The sequence below is a fragment of the Anser anser genome (genome assembly GCF_964211835.1).
Source record: "Anser anser genome assembly, chromosome: 3".
NCBI lineage: Eukaryota > Metazoa > Chordata > Aves > Anseriformes > Anatidae > Anser > Anser anser.
In genome coordinates, this window is record NC_139722.1 from 65,030,317 (window position 1) to 65,047,862 (window position 17,546).

Sequence of the window (17,546 nt, forward strand, 5' to 3'; positions counted from 1 at the left end):
ACATGTTACAGCCATATAAGAGAACCATGGCACACATTGAATTGAGAAACCCTTGCAGTTACTACAAAGCCCATGGGGATCTTTGCATTGACTTTCAAAAAGCTCTCAACTGAGGTTGAAGTTCCTTGCTGAAAAATACAAACCCTATGGTGGAATCAGAAATTTCCTATGCTTCAGCAGTGTTTAAACTACAGAGAGATCCTGCCTGCCTTAAGCAGTGTACAATATAGGACTGAATTGGAAAATGTAATACTGTGAGGCTCAAGCAGCACAGCTTTTATTCTTCCTTTTCTTTTTTTTTTTTTTTAATATCAGGAATCTGTGCCTTCTTCCTGAATGCACATATTGTGTTTGAAATAATACAATACAATACAAAACCATTAACCTCATGCCTAGAGCACTGACCTCAGTCCAGCTGATAATTGATGTCTTTCCATTGGCAACTAGCATCCTTTTTGGCAACCTCAGAAGCAGACAAGGACTTAGTGGTAGGAAAAGCAAATTAACCTCTTCCCCTTTGAAACTGTTTTGTCATTGCAGGGATAAGGCATGTAAAATAAGGCATGTCAGGAAATGTGCATTTGTTCAGTGTGAGCTGAACCTCTCTGCACATAGTCCTCATCCACATAGTTGTCTGTTAGTTTCCCCAAATATTCCCTTTACTATATTAATAAAAAATATACAGTTTACTTCATTTTTTGGACACATTTAAGTAAAGGATATGTAATGTTTTAGAAAAAGAGAAGACATTTACAGCTGAAAGAAGCAGAGGAGAAATGAAGTTCATTTTCCCTGGTTTCCCAGCCTAATTAAATGACATCAGCATCTCTGGAAAAAAATCCCTCCAAAAAAAAAACCCAATCCCATCCCTCCACTAAATCTCATTTTTAGTAGTTTGTTAATCTTTTTCTCACTTTATTATGAGAACCCTTGTTCAAGTGCTTTGAGAGAATTATCACTTACTTATCACATATTAAAATAGCATTTCCTAACTTAAAGAACATTATGAGGTTAATTCACTAATGCTTATTAAGTACTTTGAAAGCTTTAATCATGGGTACAGTTTGAAAAAATGATTTATTTTCCTCTATTTCTCTGTACAGTTTTCTGACCTAGAACTACCTCAGTATACTCTATACTAAAGCAATAGTGATGGAAACATCCGTAATTCAGCTTTGCATGGTGATTTTGAAAGTTTAAGGGATTTGAAAGCTAACTACAATTATCTCTTGTTACAGGTTTGCCAGCTCTAGTGATAGCAATTGTTTTATCGAGCACAAATACTAATGCAAGTCAGATTTATGGCAAAGAATTGTATGGCAAAGATGCTGGCGGGCAAGGAGGAGATGACTTGTGAGTACTTTTAATCTCTTACAATTTAGCATTTACAATCTAAAAAAAAAAAATACCAACAGCACCAGAACAAAAAAGCATTGGTCAGATTGCTTTGAAAAGTCACAGGTGGATAAAACAAGGAAAGTGGACAAAATTGTCTTCTAAATTATTTGAATCTGAAGGAAAAGAAGAACATAAGAAAAATCAGAGGGAATTCTACATTACCTAGTGTGAGGTGCAAACACACTTCTGACAAAAGAATAATTATAAATTTTGTTTCACAAAAATAAAAATACCTGTTTTGGTTTATTTAAAATGAAAACTGCATATTCTAGGTGTGAGCAAGAAAGAAGTAAAATAAAAATAATTTCCTTTGTAAATAAAGTAGCCCTTTGTCAATGTAGGTCATTAGCTTTCTACATTTTTTTCTCAATGTCCAAAAAATAAACTCCAAATACCAACGTTTTTATATGACTGTTACCACATTTTCTGTTCCTTGACTGGCAAAGCTTGTCATGATAAATAAAATATCATTCTGGGTTTTTATTAAGGTATAATGCTAATCATTGTAGCCATTTGATGCTAGAGGTATAAGCTAGATCTCTCAAATGACTGACTATCAAATGGCTACCTCAAAGGACTACCCATACTGCTTCTTCTTTAGAGCCATGAGTTCTCCTTTAGCTGAAGTGGCAGAAACTTCAGATTTTGGCACTGAAGATCCAAGCTTGAGTATTCTGTTATTAAATCATCCTATGCTTCACACTGACAAAGGTGGCGAAGCTACTTGTACTGAGTCGCATGATGAGATTGCAATTCCCACTGCTTGTATCTGTGATCAGATTTTCCTTTTAATTAGTTTTACCTAAATGAGGGGCAACACTCAGATTTCTGACAAGATGCTACTATGTGCTATAGTGTATTAAGATGCCACTGAACGTCATCCTATTTAAAAACAGAAAATGGACAAAGGCTTCACTTGAAATTTTACCTCTGCAGCAATGGAATAAGACACAGGCTGCTTTTACTTGCAGTCATATAAATAATTGGAGGATATTTTGCATTACCTAAAAATGGTCATAGTTTCCTTTTGTTTTTTGTTGTTTTTTTTCTCAGCTGCTGGATCAAGAATGAAGTTGTCTTTTATGTGACTTGTGCTGGATACTTTGGAATCATGTTTCTCTTGAATGTTGCCATGTTTGTGGTGGTGATGGTGCAGATCTGCGGGAGGAATGGGAAAAGAACTAATAGGACTCTGAAGGAAGAGATCCTGAGGAACCTCCGTAGCGTGGTCAGCCTGACCTTCCTCTTGGGCATGACATGGGGCTTTGCTTTTTTTGCTTGGGGTCCCTTAACTTTGCCCTTCCTGTACCTCTTCTCCATTTTCAACTCATTGCAAGGTAAGCTGAATTTCTTTTCTGTGAACAAACAATATTTGAGCTATTACTCTTCTGGGAGATCTTAGGTCTGACTAGAGAACTGTGATCCAAGTTCTCTGGATCTTTCCCTGATACTAAAACATCGTTAGTTTTGCATTCTTTGGAATAATTTTACCTACTACACATAGGTTGAAGGTCTTTGTTAAATTAATTAACATTTCAAGGCCTTTTTAATAAAATGCACTGTATTATAAATAGTGCTGTTCCTAGCTAACAGTCTGCAGTGATCTCTGCTGATAGATGCTGTATGACCTTCAACATTTCCTTTCACTGATTATAACAAATATAGGAAGCCTCTTTCTTTAATTTATTCCTGTAGGGAATTTGTAAAGCTCATATCTATTTTATTAAGACATGGAATGCTCATAAAACAAAATCCAGTCCTGTTTCCAGGTGGAAAGAGAGCTCAGAGATAAGTGATATTCTTTGATTCTTTAATGAAAATACAGTAACTATTGTAGGTAGCTTCTTTTTGTTTTCTTTTCTGAAATTTTGAATATTTTTCTACATAGTTCATCCTTCTGAAAAATGCTATAAATTGTAATCTAATGGTTATAAATTACAGAATTATATAGATGTCTTTTAAAAGAATTTTGGCTCGGAGCTGATTTGTATATGTACCAAATGACATAAGGATCTCCACCCCTGTGTGTACCACCAATAAAGAAAAACTAAAATTAAGAAAAAAACAAGAAGGTTATTGGAGGAGTGTGTATTATACCACATACATACTGAGATTAAATAATAATAATAATAATGCCCAGAAACAAACAAAAAACAGCATACAAAGCCTAAACACAAGGATGTCATTGGAGGAGTTTGTGTTTTGCCACACAAATATTGAGATAAAAAAATAAATATATTCCTAGGGTCAGCAAAATATCTGCCCTTAATGGAAAAATTACTTAATCTAACACTGTGTGGATTTTATCTGTTACAGTTGAGACATTATTTACTGAGCTAAAAGATTTATTGAGCTTTCGTGGAAAGAGAATAATGTTGTGGTTTTTGGTTTGGTTCAGTTTCAACCTGAAATGCTAGTCAAAATGGCAAAATAATGTTTGTATGTGGTGTTCTTACTAAAGGCTTTTTTTCCAATGGGCAGACTCTGATACTCCCCTAGGAGCAAAATGAAGTATTTGCTGTAATGTGTCCGTGTTAGAAATTTAGAAGGGCCTAGAGAGATTAAATTATGGGAAGAACATGAAAAAAGATTCACATTCTGAAAAGCATGCCAAGGATCAAATTCAACAAGTTTTCTTTAACCAGAATTTCCAGCACAATCAATTAAGCTTGTATGTGCAGAGTGCACACAAGGTTGACCACCACTGCTTAAGTCTCTGTGGGGTAATAGCACTGTTCAATGGAAAATGAGTATTTGGAAGGCAGTTAGGTCAGAAGATGAAACCAAAAACTCTGAGGAGTAAATGCAGGAAGAAGACGAGCGATGATCTTCTCATGGGTTGTAGTAGCAAAGATGGTATAGCATATGTTCAGGCAGGTCATATCAAGCAAAGGGAGATAACAATCCTGGAAAAAATGTATATTGCTGTGTCAGAAAGAGCTGGGCAAAGCTAAAGGAATAAGGAAAAGAGCATTTTAAATCACCTATATCTGGTGTAGCACACATGGACCTGGCAGTAACGGGATGAAATAATGCAAAGGAAAAAGAAGAGTTTGCTTCAGGAAGCATTTTCTATCAGCAGAAAGGTATTAGCACTGGTATTAGCATGACTTTATTTACTGACCCCTCCATAAACTTGTCTGTTCTCTCTCTTGAGTTTGTGAAAGCTGCACCAGTGTTTTAAGCTACACCAGCAGCCTCTGTAAACCTATTTTTCTACACACTGGCAATGAAAAAGTAAATTGCACCAACTACTGGTATTACTATACTTTGCTATTGCATCTACAAAGGAAATGATTTTTTCTCTCTTTGACACTCAAAGTAAAAAATCTGGGAACATTTGTTTTTTGGCTGTTCATTTCATATATATGCCTGGGCAAGCCAAATACTTTCAAGTCAGAGCCAAGCTAGAGCCAAGCCTAGGGTCTGATTTGACTATGGGAAACAAAACCAAAGTTGTGTTACTAAAGCACATTGTGAACTTAATGAAAAATGAAATACAGAGAAAAAAAAATCAGAAACCAAGCCCAGACAGGGCAAAGACAAAGTATTTAACACTATGCATTCATTTTGTAATACATTAGACATAGACATTTTCTTTTTTAACCATTCAAAATGTTCCAAACATTCACCTCAATTTAATTAAGCATCAATTTAGTAAGTTTGTTGCAGCACAGAAGTCCTAGGAGGTACTTACAGCACAAACAATTGCATACCTCTCAGCAAGTAAAAGCTGCTAGTGATTGCACTGGAATTACTCTGTGTTAAAAGTGAAGCACAAACCGAACTATTTTACTAAATGCAAACACAGTAACCAGAATTGAACAGAGCTTGCATATGGTATGCATTAAGGTATGTTTGCCTTCCTTAAATTGTGCTTCCCTTTCTCTTTTTTTTTTTTTTTTCTCCCACCAGCTCTTGGGAAAAAAAAAAAAAAAGTGTTTCATTACACAACCTTTACACAACCTTCTAAAGTTAATGAAGTTAGCTGTTTTGTTTCTCTGACCTCGGTGGTCTCAGCCTGGACTGAGTGCCATAAGCAAATACAAGTGCCATTCAATGACCAGCATTCATGTAAAATTATACCTCAGCACTTTGGAGAAGAGAGGATAATTTTATGCTCTAGATCAGTTTTTCCAAGCTATACCCTGCCATTGCATTCTACCAGTTGAAACATAGCAGGCATTAGCGTATGGAGCTATTCATGATCATCTTGAACAGTCTTAGAGGATGTCACTTAACCACATTTGCCTACATTATGTAATATTTATTCATGTTTAAGATATAATCATGAGGGATTTGGTGGTAACATTTGCCATCAGGTGTTCAGCCTCGGGTTGGCTGTCTCCCAGGGAATAAGAGTAGAACAAGAATAGGCCAGGCCCGGGAAGGACGGAAGATTCCACAGCTGTTGCCTGCCTGGGAAGTGCCAAGAGCACATGAAATGTCCAATTGCTATATTTAGCTCCAAAGTATCTCTGTAGGATGATGAAATTGTACCATACACCCCACCAAAGCCTTTGTTATCACATATTAGATGCCCATCTTCTGTTCTGAAAATAGAGATTATACGATTGCATAAAAAATCTACAAAAACATTCTTAAACGCTTTTATTGTAATTACATGCACAAACCAGGCAATTTTCTTTGAAGAAAAGAACTATCTGGACACCTAATTAGTACTTATGGGCATATTTTTACCATTTTCATAGTCATTTCAAGTACATGCATGTGATGAACATAAATCCAAGTGGTGTTTGTTTGTTTGTTTGTTTGGCACCCTTTAGTGTCAATTTCAAATCTTCAGGTTTTGAAAGAACACAGCCCATAATTCTGTGGGTATAGAACAGGAGATAAAATAACTTCTGGCTAACAAAATATTGTCTGTGCTTACTCTGCAGTCTGGCTGCAACGTCCTGTTGGGTGCAAAATTTCCATTTGGTTCAAAACCAAAACCTTTTAATGATTTCCATCTAAGCTAAAAAAGTAGAATAACCACACTGAGCTGGATGTGAAGCAGCAATGTCAGTAAATGGGCTCTCTTCTCTCTCTTCTGATATCCCAGACATATGTATAGCAGATTGAGGAGGGGAAAGCTATAATTACTTTTCCTATCTATTAAATGAGACATATGGATAGATGACAATAAGAAAACTTAGACATGATTTTTCTTTGCTTGTACTTCATAGTCTTTTGTTACCAGACTTTAGTCAATCTGTTTATATATTTAAAATATATGTTTTATTTTCTTTTGTCATAGGTTTATTTATATTTGTATTCCATTGTGCCATGAAAGAAAATGTGCAGAAACAATGGAGGAGACACCTCTGTTGTGGCAGATTTCGACTGGCAGACAATTCAGGTAAAAACAAGTTACAACTCCCCTCCTTATTTGCTGCAGTAGACTGGAAAGTCCAGGTTATCAGCCTGCTACACTATTTTTAATATAATATAATGTAAGCCAGAGATGTGGAAAAATTGATTAATCATAGGCTATCACTTCACTTTAGCAATAGCAATTGCCAAGGGACTTTTCAGACATCACTTCATAAAAAGTCTCAGATCTTCTTTCAGTTTTCCACTGAAGGCAGCTGGTGAATTTTGTAGTGCTATACACATGGTTTTGGAAGGCCGTTTGGAGCCTTAAATATATATATATAAATAAATAAATAAATAAAAATGTCCAGATATTCAAATTCTGTCATTCAAAACCAATCTTATGCCTTTTCTCCTGCTGACTAAATTATGTTGACTAAATTCTTCACTATTAGGTTGATGTAGGATCAATTCTTAAAAAGCAGATAGAAATACCCTGAGGTCTTTTGCCTTAGTCTTGTTTTAGCCTGATTAGGTTTCAGAAGTGATGTTCAGCTTTATCTGTACGGACGTAGAGTACTTCTACAGTTGGTTTGGACACCTCAGAGTGGGTCACTGTATATAGTCTCCTGTACCTTTGGCCATCTCAGATGGCGTTAGACTCCTGTGTTTAGGCAACTTGATCATGCTTTGCTACTATATATATAATGATTATGGATCATGTAATTCTTGTTCGTATGATTCCTGCCCAATGACTGGGGTTCATCTCCACAGGTGATGTAAAGTGGCATAAGCTCATTGCTTACTGAGGTAAAACAGCCTATCCTGGATTATAGCTGTGTTCCAAATACTTTTGTGCCCTTTCTGTCTTGGCATCCAAGGATTGCTTCAAGGTTTTAAGCAACTGCTTTGCAATCAAGAAGTTTGCTTTGTCTTGTTCTGTTTTGTTTAGGGGATTCATTCTCATTGTAAACTATGAAATATTTATGCTTTCACTTTACAGTAAGAAAATCTGACTCATGATTTCAAAGAGTTAATACAAATTAGGAAAAACATATTCATTCTGAACGGGCATCCAAATTATTTCATACGTTCAGTTTCCATGTGGTTCATGCTCTAACTCCTGAACTGGAAAACACAGATGAATCAAATTATTTCCAGATTTTTATGCTGCTGTTGGGCAGCTTGTGGGGATGATAGAAACAAAAACTTGAAGGATTCAAATATGTCAGTGATGTATTTAATGTGGTGTCATTACAGCAAGTGTTAACCAACGCTTCACCACTGGCTGGTTTTATTCTTTGTGAACCTGACACAGTCTGCAGGCAGAACAGTGAAGCATAAGACAAAAGTAATCTTGCATATTTATCTGATTGAAGTGAACTTTAGGGCATGTTATGATCAAGCAAAGCAAGAAACAAACCAAAGCCTTGCAACGCTGTCATATCTAGATCAGAGAAACAGTAACCTATAGCAATGATTTAGGGTAAAATCTTTGTCTTGATTTAAGATGAGGCTAAAGCAACATGTCTTTGGTTGGGACGTCTCATCCATTTTGTGATTTTCACTGTAGTACTGTGAATTAGAATGGTAACAGCAGTAAGACCACTGTGTGAAACTGCCTGTACGTACCCACAAGTATATGATACAATAGTTAAATAAATTTATTCTGGAGGATACTGGTATTGGTAAACATGTGATGAGATTTTCAATGTCAGTTTTCCTCAGTAAGTTTATTGGTCTTAATTATTTAATTTAGTTTTAGAAATTATTCCAATATAAGAGCCTATTGTGTTGATGGTTCTGACAAAATTATTCAAATATGAACTACTGAATAACCATTATCATTCATCGTTATTCATAGTGCAACAATATGCTAACCCTATAACAGCAAGTGCAAATCCACTAGTATGTGTTATCTACATCAGCAGATCAAGCCCTCAAATGAAAAGATCTCTGTAAATGCTTCTGTTCCTACCTTTCCTATTGGAAATCGCTTTGGATTTCTCTGTTCAGGTCATGAACCTTTGGCATCCTCATGCTGTTACATATCTTCACTGCTCTCCTGCTTCCTGGAAATCTGAGTCTTACTTACAGTTCTGCCATCCAAAAAAATGATTGTTGGAGTGTTAAAAACAGGGCTGCCAATTTTAACTACTGGTCATAAATAGTAACTGTAGTAAGCAGCCAAGTTAATCAAGTTGTAATATTTAGTTTATTTCTTAAGAACCAAAGAAGCTGACAGAAAAAGGATAGGTCATTTGTTGTAAGCAACATCAAGCAATGCATCTGATACTTGAAACGTTCATGACTGAATAAATTAGGTATTTAGTACAATTGCCAATAGTAATTTTTTATGTAAATTTTTTCAATCATTTTTAGATTGGAGCAAGACAGCAACCAATATTATAAAGAAGAGTTCTGATAATCTTGGGAAATCCCTATCCTCTAGTTCCATTGGCTCCAATTCAACCTACTTAACATCCAAATCAAAATCTACAACAAATACATATTGCAAACGAAGCAGCCATACAGGTGAGTTCTTGTACTGTAACCCAGTACATCTGTGAATATGTACTTTTGTGTTAAGGTACACTACAGACTTATACCCAAAGGTTAATATGAAAAACAATATATATGTAGTTACTGGGTTTTTAATATATATATGTCACTGTTTAATAATCTTAACCTAATATCCAATGTATAGTTTTGATCTAGGTATGTTCCCATACAAAACAACTAGGTGTGATGAAAGTTTTTTCAATAGCACTTTCACCTTTTCAAATAAAAGAAGGTACATTTTATTTTCCCATTGTAAACATATAGTGACCAAAGCACAGAGGGATGACATTTGTTGCCCAAGGTAACGTGCAAGCTAGCAGCAGAGTTGGAAATAGGAATCAGGTCTTCCAAATCCAAGTCCTCACAGTTGATTCACTCGGCAAAACTGCTTCCATTTCACTGTAACACATTTATGGGTAGAGAGACAAACAGGAATTACTTGGAAATTGATACTGTGGTCCCAGAGTACGCACTGTTTTTTTCCTTCTACAAATAGTATGCTGTATTTACTGTCTATCTATTTAGATGTTAGTGGTGTATGTAATAAAAGACATCATCAGTATTCCACTCATGCTGCAAAAATGTGCTTATTTTAAGAACAGTTTAAACAAATTCAAAAAGAGAGGAGCTGGAACAATTTGCAAACCTGTTTGCTTATATGTCAGTTAATATTTCAGAAAGCCACTTAAATAGCTAATGAAGTATTGTTCAGATTTTTTTGTTACTGAGTATTTAACTCATGTTTTCATACTGTATAAAGTCTCATAACATTATCACAGAATCTTCTTCTAAAATATAGCAGAAATAAAATCTACAAACATATTTAACCTAAAGAGATGTATTTTCTTGTTTTAAAATACTTTTTGGAAGCTTTATTTTGAATATGAATTTTATGAATTTACTGGAAGTCCCCAAGGTCTCATTTTTTGTTGTGTAGAATACTTTCCAGGAAATACCTTCCTATTTTTATTGATGATCATTTCCTGTTCCAGTTAGGCACACAACATTTTTTCTCTAGAATTCCCTACTATTAATTTAGTAGCAGCAGGTCACATTCCTTACCTTGGTCATTCCTGTAGATCTGTCTGTTATGATAGTGGAGGTGAGCATCATACCCTTGCCACTGTAGAGCATTCACAGTTTTGCCAACAGAGTTCTTTCCCATTTGTATTTATGGTAGATCAATCTGGCCTTTGGCATTGTGGCTAAAGATAAAAATATGCTTAAATGTTTTTATTGGACTCAGAAGTTTTAATCAGTCTGATGACTGAAGCAACTTCATGCTGGAGTTTTTGCAAAGCAGTTTTGAAGCAAAACAAGGAAGCAGTTCCAGATAAGAAGAATTAAGTTAAAAGAAGCTTACAGTTAGCAACATGTTCATTTACTTTCTTCAAAAGTGGTGAGCTTAATCTCATGCGCAAATTATTTCCTAAAGGGGATTATAGTTGGTAATGTAATCATGGCTTGTAATATGATCATTTAGTGGACATTAAGGGAATACCAGCTTTCTCAATATTTGTTTAATTTTATTACATTCTGCTCTGAACTCTGAAAATAAGCATTTTGTTGTGATACTCCAAAGGAATTTTTACTATAGTTAGGCTTTTAAATATTGACATATCTTCTCACAGTTTTGCAGTAATAGAAAAAAAAAGGTACACGGTTCTCATTTTTAATACAGCTAAATCTCTGAGTTTGATGTCTTAGCTAATTTACAGGTAAATAGTGTAATAGCTACATGTCTTGGCAGCTCTTGTTAATATGGTTATAATGTGCTCCCTGGAATTGACACAGGCATTCATGTGTTTGTGGTATAGATAATGTCTTCTAAGGCCCTTTCCTCATCAGTGGTGGAGCATTACAGGTAAAGTGAGAATTGCTTTTGTCAAATGCATGGTTTGAACAGGGTGGAGGGATACCATTTGCATGATGTCCTAATTGGCACAAAGGACTTTGCTAATCAGAAATGCTGCTTGTTTCTCACTATTGCGTCTTGCGCCATTGATGCTGAATCAAAGGGTAAGCGTGCTTCAAACTCTGGGTGTCTGCAATCTGCATGGGGCATGAAGCGTTTGGAAAATGCCATTTTGGAAAACAGACCATGTCCTAACATTAATGCCTGTGTACTGTATTCAGGGAAAGGTGGCTAACCACTGAAGAACCTTATGTAAATCATATGTTAAAAAGCAAAAACAATATAGTATAGTCCTAGGAAAAAAAACGAATATTTAAAAAAGCTATTGTAGGAATTATAAGCTACAATATTTCTGGTCTATGGCCATTATAGAATTTAGAATGACTAGAAGCCATTTTTTCATATCCAGTCACCCAAAATAAATGCAAATGACAAACTATGGGTGTCTGAAAGCTGTGCTGCAAACAGATATTTGAATGTGGAAAGCACCTGTTAGGACACTTGTGGTGGACAAAAGAAACCACTTTATCATCTTGTGGCACTGCCGTCTATGAGACTTATGCAAACTTGTTGTAGATAGTACTTAAATACCATATATAATACTTCCATGGATTGGAAGTTTTGATTAGTTCTGCACAAAATTTGGTGATACAACTCCTGTGTACTTCAGTGAAACAGGACTTTAACCCTGTACTTTGATTTGAAGCCCATTCAGATTTAAATAAATAAATAAATAACAAAAACACTGGTTTCAAAGGATTTACATAATTCCCATGCAAGCAAATTTCATGAGGATGTAGCAAGTGTTTAACAATGTAGTGATGTCTTGGGGGGTAGGGGGGAAGTGCTTATTTGCAAGGAATTTACAAACTTTCCCTAAAGACTAAGAAATAATTTTTCATCTTTTTAATAAGATATTCAATATGTAGAAAAACTTCAAAATGTAATACCATTGGCTAGTAAATACATGCATTTGAAAGGCACAGAATTTTGCTATGGGACATGGAGTTATTTGCTGCAATTCGTGGACATTCTTGCGTGCTTTGAAAAAATCATTCTGATATGCCTGAACACGCCTGATTCCTTTTTCATGAGTGAAAATGTTTTGATTTCTTTCTCTGCAATCCATTTCTCCTTCATGCAACACATTTTATTGTAAGTCTCTTTTATGGCTTTATATCATGACTTCTGCAAGGGTGGGTTACTTTTCTGTTTATTATTTATTAATAATTTATTTCTACAAGAAACAAGCTTTGTATGAAATCATATTTAAAATCATATGCTATTTTTAAACAATCCTTTACCAAGGAATTTTTGAGGGTGATTTTACTAAGCTCTGGTAAACAGCCATCAAAAATGACACTTGTAGGAAACATTGCTGAACAGGATCCTCCATCTTAGTATCAGCTTGTGATGGTCCAAACCTTGCCTGGGTCAAGAGTTAACTCCAGCTGTACTCACTACAGTGGAAGAGATAGGAAAACTCATTAAGACAGTGTTCTTGACAAAATGAGATACAGGCTCTCTGTTTCTCATTGCTCACTACATGAGCTCTACCTACTGACCGTTCTCTGAACAGCAATTATGTTAGCCTCTGAAGCAGACTTTCCCAGATGTGCTGGGAATTGCCTTACTCCTTTCTCTCTTAAATCCAGCCTTGGCATACAGCACATGAATTATGAAAGGATGCTTTTTTTTTTTTTTCCTGCATCTTTTCATCCAGCAATCAGAGTTTTTCAGTCTGTACTCTCCTATTTTATGGTAAAGACAAAATTATGCTATGCAAGTGCAAGCTTTAGGCCAGTTTGGGTTCTGGTTATCTGATTTAAGATGCAGGTCATATGTTACATTCCATGATTATTCCTGTGCTTATAACTTCTGAAATGATTAAATCCATTTACTGTCATTTTCCACTACTTTATTATGCAATGCTATTTACCAGATGTTATGGAAGTCACTTCCTTAACAGTGTTTTGTGAGATTCATAGCATCAATACTAATTTAATATATTAAAGAACAGTAGAAGTCAGCAGCACTTTAGGCAAAACAACATTGGAATAATTTTAAGAGAGACCTGAGAGGCCTGCTCACAAAACCAGGTATTGGAAAAGAATTCAGAAGAAGCAATGCCAAACAAACAAACAAAAAAAAAAAAGCAAAACAAAAAAGTTCCTTGCTGACTTTTAGGGCAGTAATTTCATTCAGCAGTAGTGACAATTGAAGGCATACCTATGTGGGAGTGACACACCTCTTAAATTATGAGTTTGCTTAAGAAGCCCTAACTTCATTTTGTTGCTTTTTCCTCTTTCTAGAGAATATTTTTATTGACCAACCATCTTCAAAATTTGCCCAAGAGGATGGAGAACAGACGTCCATCATCCCTGTCCATCAAGTTATTGACAAGGTCAAGGGATACTGCAATCCTCACTCTGACAACTTCTATAAAAATATCATCATGTCTGACACATTTAGTCACAGCACAAAGTTTTAGCTGGACTTCTGAATTTTTTGAACCAAATGAAGCCAAAAATCTGTCTGGAATTGAGAATACTGGATGTTTTACAATGTGACCTGCCTAGTATTTTTTCTCAGTTTATAATGCTATCCCATTAACAGCTTCCATTTGTGGACCAATTTTTCTACCTTTTTACTGTTGTAGAAAAAGACAATTTTCCATCAATATACAGAGCTGTTTTAAAATATGTGCCAGCCAACATGATACCTGGACAGCTAATTGTAATCCTGTGTAAATATTTTTTTAAGACAGAAGAAGAGCCACAAGCATAACTCTAAATTATATAGTTTGAACAGAAGCAAGTCTTGACTCCTGGAGAAAATATCAAACGTCATGCAGTACAGACAGGGTCTTACCAAACAGTTTATTGGTGTTCTATTTCTTTTGAAGAATATGGATGTTCCCTATGATACCTGTTAGATTCTTGCTTCTTGACTGTCTAATGCTGCCTGTTCCTTTTTTTTGTTTTGTTTTGTTTTTTTGTTTTGTTTTGTTTTTTGTAAACAAATAAAGCCCTAACACCAGGGTTAAATGTTTTTTTTAAAACATTTTTGACTAAATAGACCTAATCATGCAAATCTTGCTTACCAAAACTGTATGTGCTGTAAGTTTAGGCTATTTTGTAACAAAGTACATAGAAACATTTTTATTACCTAGACTAAGAAGGACCTGCAGGTTGCTAGTAACTCTTTTGCAAATTTTAAGCCTGTTGATATCTATGGAAACATACAGTGTTGGGTATCATTTGCATTGGTGCAGAACAAGTACATAGGTAAATCCAAAGTTTACACAAAGTTATGTTTCAAAGTTTATTGAACAGTATGTATGAAAAGAGGCATCTCCCATTGCAACACGTTTTAGAATGCCTGCATCAGTGTGTGCAGTCATCTTTAATGCTATTTTTTGCTAAACAAAATAGAAAACATTCAACTATATATAAATATATAGGTATATACCTAGATCTCTCTCCACACATACTTTTATAATAATGAACACAGTCAATATTACAGAGGAAATAATGTCTACTACAATCTAAGAATGATGAATGGTGCTAAAACTCAAGTACAAGATTAATACTTTGTAAGCCCACATATTCATTCATCAGTTTCTGTATTTCAGATATGCTGTATGTATAGACACCTCCAACGTTAGTATAACCCGGACTACATTTACCAATAATAAATAAATAACATCTTTCTGGGCACATAACATTATCAGTATCAGTACCAGTATCCCTCTTCTGCCCCCCATTGGTTGACTTGATTGAGGTTGTTGGAGGCACAGAGTTTAAACAGTGTTCAGGCAACATGAAGGAATTTCACATAGCTATACTGTGTTCATGGCTACACTGAGTTCTGTGTGTGCATACAACAGACAAGAGCATACAATGCTTACTTGTTCTAAGCTCTATAAATCTGTGATATGTTAGCTTGTGACCATGTCTCCCAAAAGTACATGAAGACCCTTGCCAGCTCTTATAAAAACTTCTACTGCACACGTCTATGAAAGCATGGGCCAAAACATCAACGGTGTTATCAAATAATGTTTTCGGAGGAGAATGTCTCCTAAAGGAAATTTTCTTTTTTTTTTTTTTGAAAAAAAAAAAAAGACTTTTTTTTACCAAGTATTTTTAGCCAAATATTTAATTAGCTATATTCAGAAGGTGATCAGAAAGCTGTGCTGTGAGATTTTTCAGTTGCCAAGCAGGTGGATGCTCAATGATTAGGGATGTGGATTTGTGCCTTTCTCTGCTCTTTGCACACAATTTTGTGTGCAGAGATCATTTAATGCTGTGACCGCACAAATGGAGTATATTCCCTGGCTGCAAACACCTCACAGGAGGAGTATGTCCTAACTTTATTCTGTCCAGAAACACTGTTGTTTTTACATGTACCTTTATGAAACCTCACTCTCCTAACTGCAAATACTTACACGGTGGTATGAATGAAAGTCAACCTTATTCACTTAAAATGTAATTATTAATAGTGTTGAATGTCGTCTGATATCTTTACAGAGGGAAATAATGTAGGGAGAGATTATGTACAAGCATTTATTGGATTTATATATCATTCCACTTGCTTAACTACTGTAGATAATAGTGTTGACATAGCAGCTTACTGTGAGATTTCTACCTGATTGAGGTGTTCAGAAGTGAAGAGAAGGAAAACCAAACATTCCTGAAAAAATGAGGAATAATAAAACATAATAGATTAGTAAAATATAAATAAATAAAAAAAAACACAGTATCCAGACTGAAGCTGAGCTGTAACCTGTCAGTTTAATGTACAGCTACCTATATTGTTGCTGAATTAAGATTTTTCTTTTTTTTACTACCATGTAGTAATCTTAAACTGTCTGTGTCAGTTAGATGCTCTTGAATACTCTCAGTTCTACAATGTAAAGCTTCTACTTTGTAGTTGACATGCTGTAACCTCCCTTGTATATACTTATTTATTTATGAGGTTAAATATGTCAAGTATATTTAGCTCTATAATGATTGTTCTTGTTACTTTAAAGGTAAGCTTCTGTTTCATCATAAAAGAAGAGGGAATTCTTTCTTTTTTTTTTTTTTTCCAAACACCTTGTGAAACAATTTACTGTAGTTCTGTATGAGGAAACATGTCAACTTAATTTGTAATACTAGTCAGTGGAATATAGTGTAACAGTTTTGAAGATGGACTAAAGTGGAAAGAAACATTTTCAAGTAAACTTTCTTGATGTTAGTGTTCCAAATAATTAAAGTCTTTTAATAGTGAATCATTGATTTTTTTTCTTTTTCTTTTTTAGTGTTTAACGGCAAAAATTACTCTGTGGAATTCTGGAAAATAATCTTCTGTTTATTAAGTATGTGAGGCAGGTACATGCCTAGCCAAAATGTTGGAAAGAAATGTGCAAGACTAACTCCATCTCATCAGAGGAATTCATTTTGCAGAATATACTTTTCCTTTTTGTGATTAAATTGATGCCAGAGCTAGTGAATGATCAGAAAGTTATGCAAGTTAATTTATTTATAGTAAAAGTTATGTCATAGCAAGAAAGGAAAATCAAGGCAACAGACAATATGCTGGATTAATATTTTAGAAGTAATACAAATGAATAATTGAAAACTCAGGAGTTATTTCTATTCATATGTTTCTTTCCAGCTGAATTTAGTCCTTCATTATCAATAACTGATTTAACTTGTAATCATACTTTGACTGATCACTGTTATAATATTGTAGTCAGCCAATCAATTAAATATTCACATCAATATATAAACATTAAATGTAACACACTAATGGCCTACTTTTGAATGTTTACCCTTGAAGAACATGGAAATTTGCTGAAATGTGTCACATCTGCTCCCCTGTACTTAAGGCTCACTCCAGAAAATGCATAGTATATGAAGATTTGGCAGTAATATTTATAGAAAGCAATCAAAACGAAACACATAATGTCAATGAGGATGCTGGTCGTGCCTGTGGGCAATATGTCCTTGTGTGTCTATGGACGGTGAACACTGCTCTTGGGCTTTGTGCCTTGAACGGTGTAGGAGGAACCTCTGAGGGAAGAAGCCCAGGCTTTTTAAAGTGGGATCTTGGCAGATGCCAAACCTGTAAGGAGTGATTTGCAGCATTTGGGGGTGGATTTATTTTTCTCCTCATTTCATCACTTTTTAAATATCAAGAACAATTTTATTTTAATCCTCTACCATTAACAGCTTCCTAATGTAACCCATAAAGTTACATAAAATGTCACTTAGTTTTGTTCCTTTTGAAAGGCTGATCTATAATCAGACGCATCTATGTAACCACAAGGGTATCTACCAAGTTACAGGGCATCAGTGTGTCATTCTTGGAG

At 35.0% G+C, this 17,546-nt stretch overlaps 1 protein-coding gene across 8 annotated transcripts in view; it reads left to right on the forward strand.

Moving 5' to 3' along the window:
• The window catches only part of ADGRG6 (adhesion G protein-coupled receptor G6), a 121,797-nt gene extending 105,334 nt beyond the window's left edge, over positions 1–16,463 (forward strand). For 5 of the 8 annotated variants that reach the window (XM_083828415.1, XM_083828397.1, XM_083828401.1 and 2 more), the window contains 5 exons: positions 1,239–1,353; positions 2,452–2,735; positions 6,659–6,760; positions 9,097–9,249; positions 13,504–16,463. In XM_083828415.1, coding sequence (XP_083684541.1) covers positions 1,239–1,353; positions 2,452–2,735; positions 6,659–6,760; positions 9,097–9,249; positions 13,504–13,682 — 833 coding nt within the window. In that variant the 3' untranslated portion in view covers positions 13,683–16,463. Of the gene's footprint in view, positions 1–1,238; positions 1,354–2,451; positions 2,736–6,658; positions 6,761–9,096; positions 9,250–11,093; positions 11,141–13,503 lie in introns of all 8 variants that reach the window. The other 3 variants (XM_083828400.1, XM_083828402.1, XM_083828403.1) reach the window with 1 other exon arrangement.
• Positions 16,464–17,546: the final 1,083 nt, after the last annotated feature.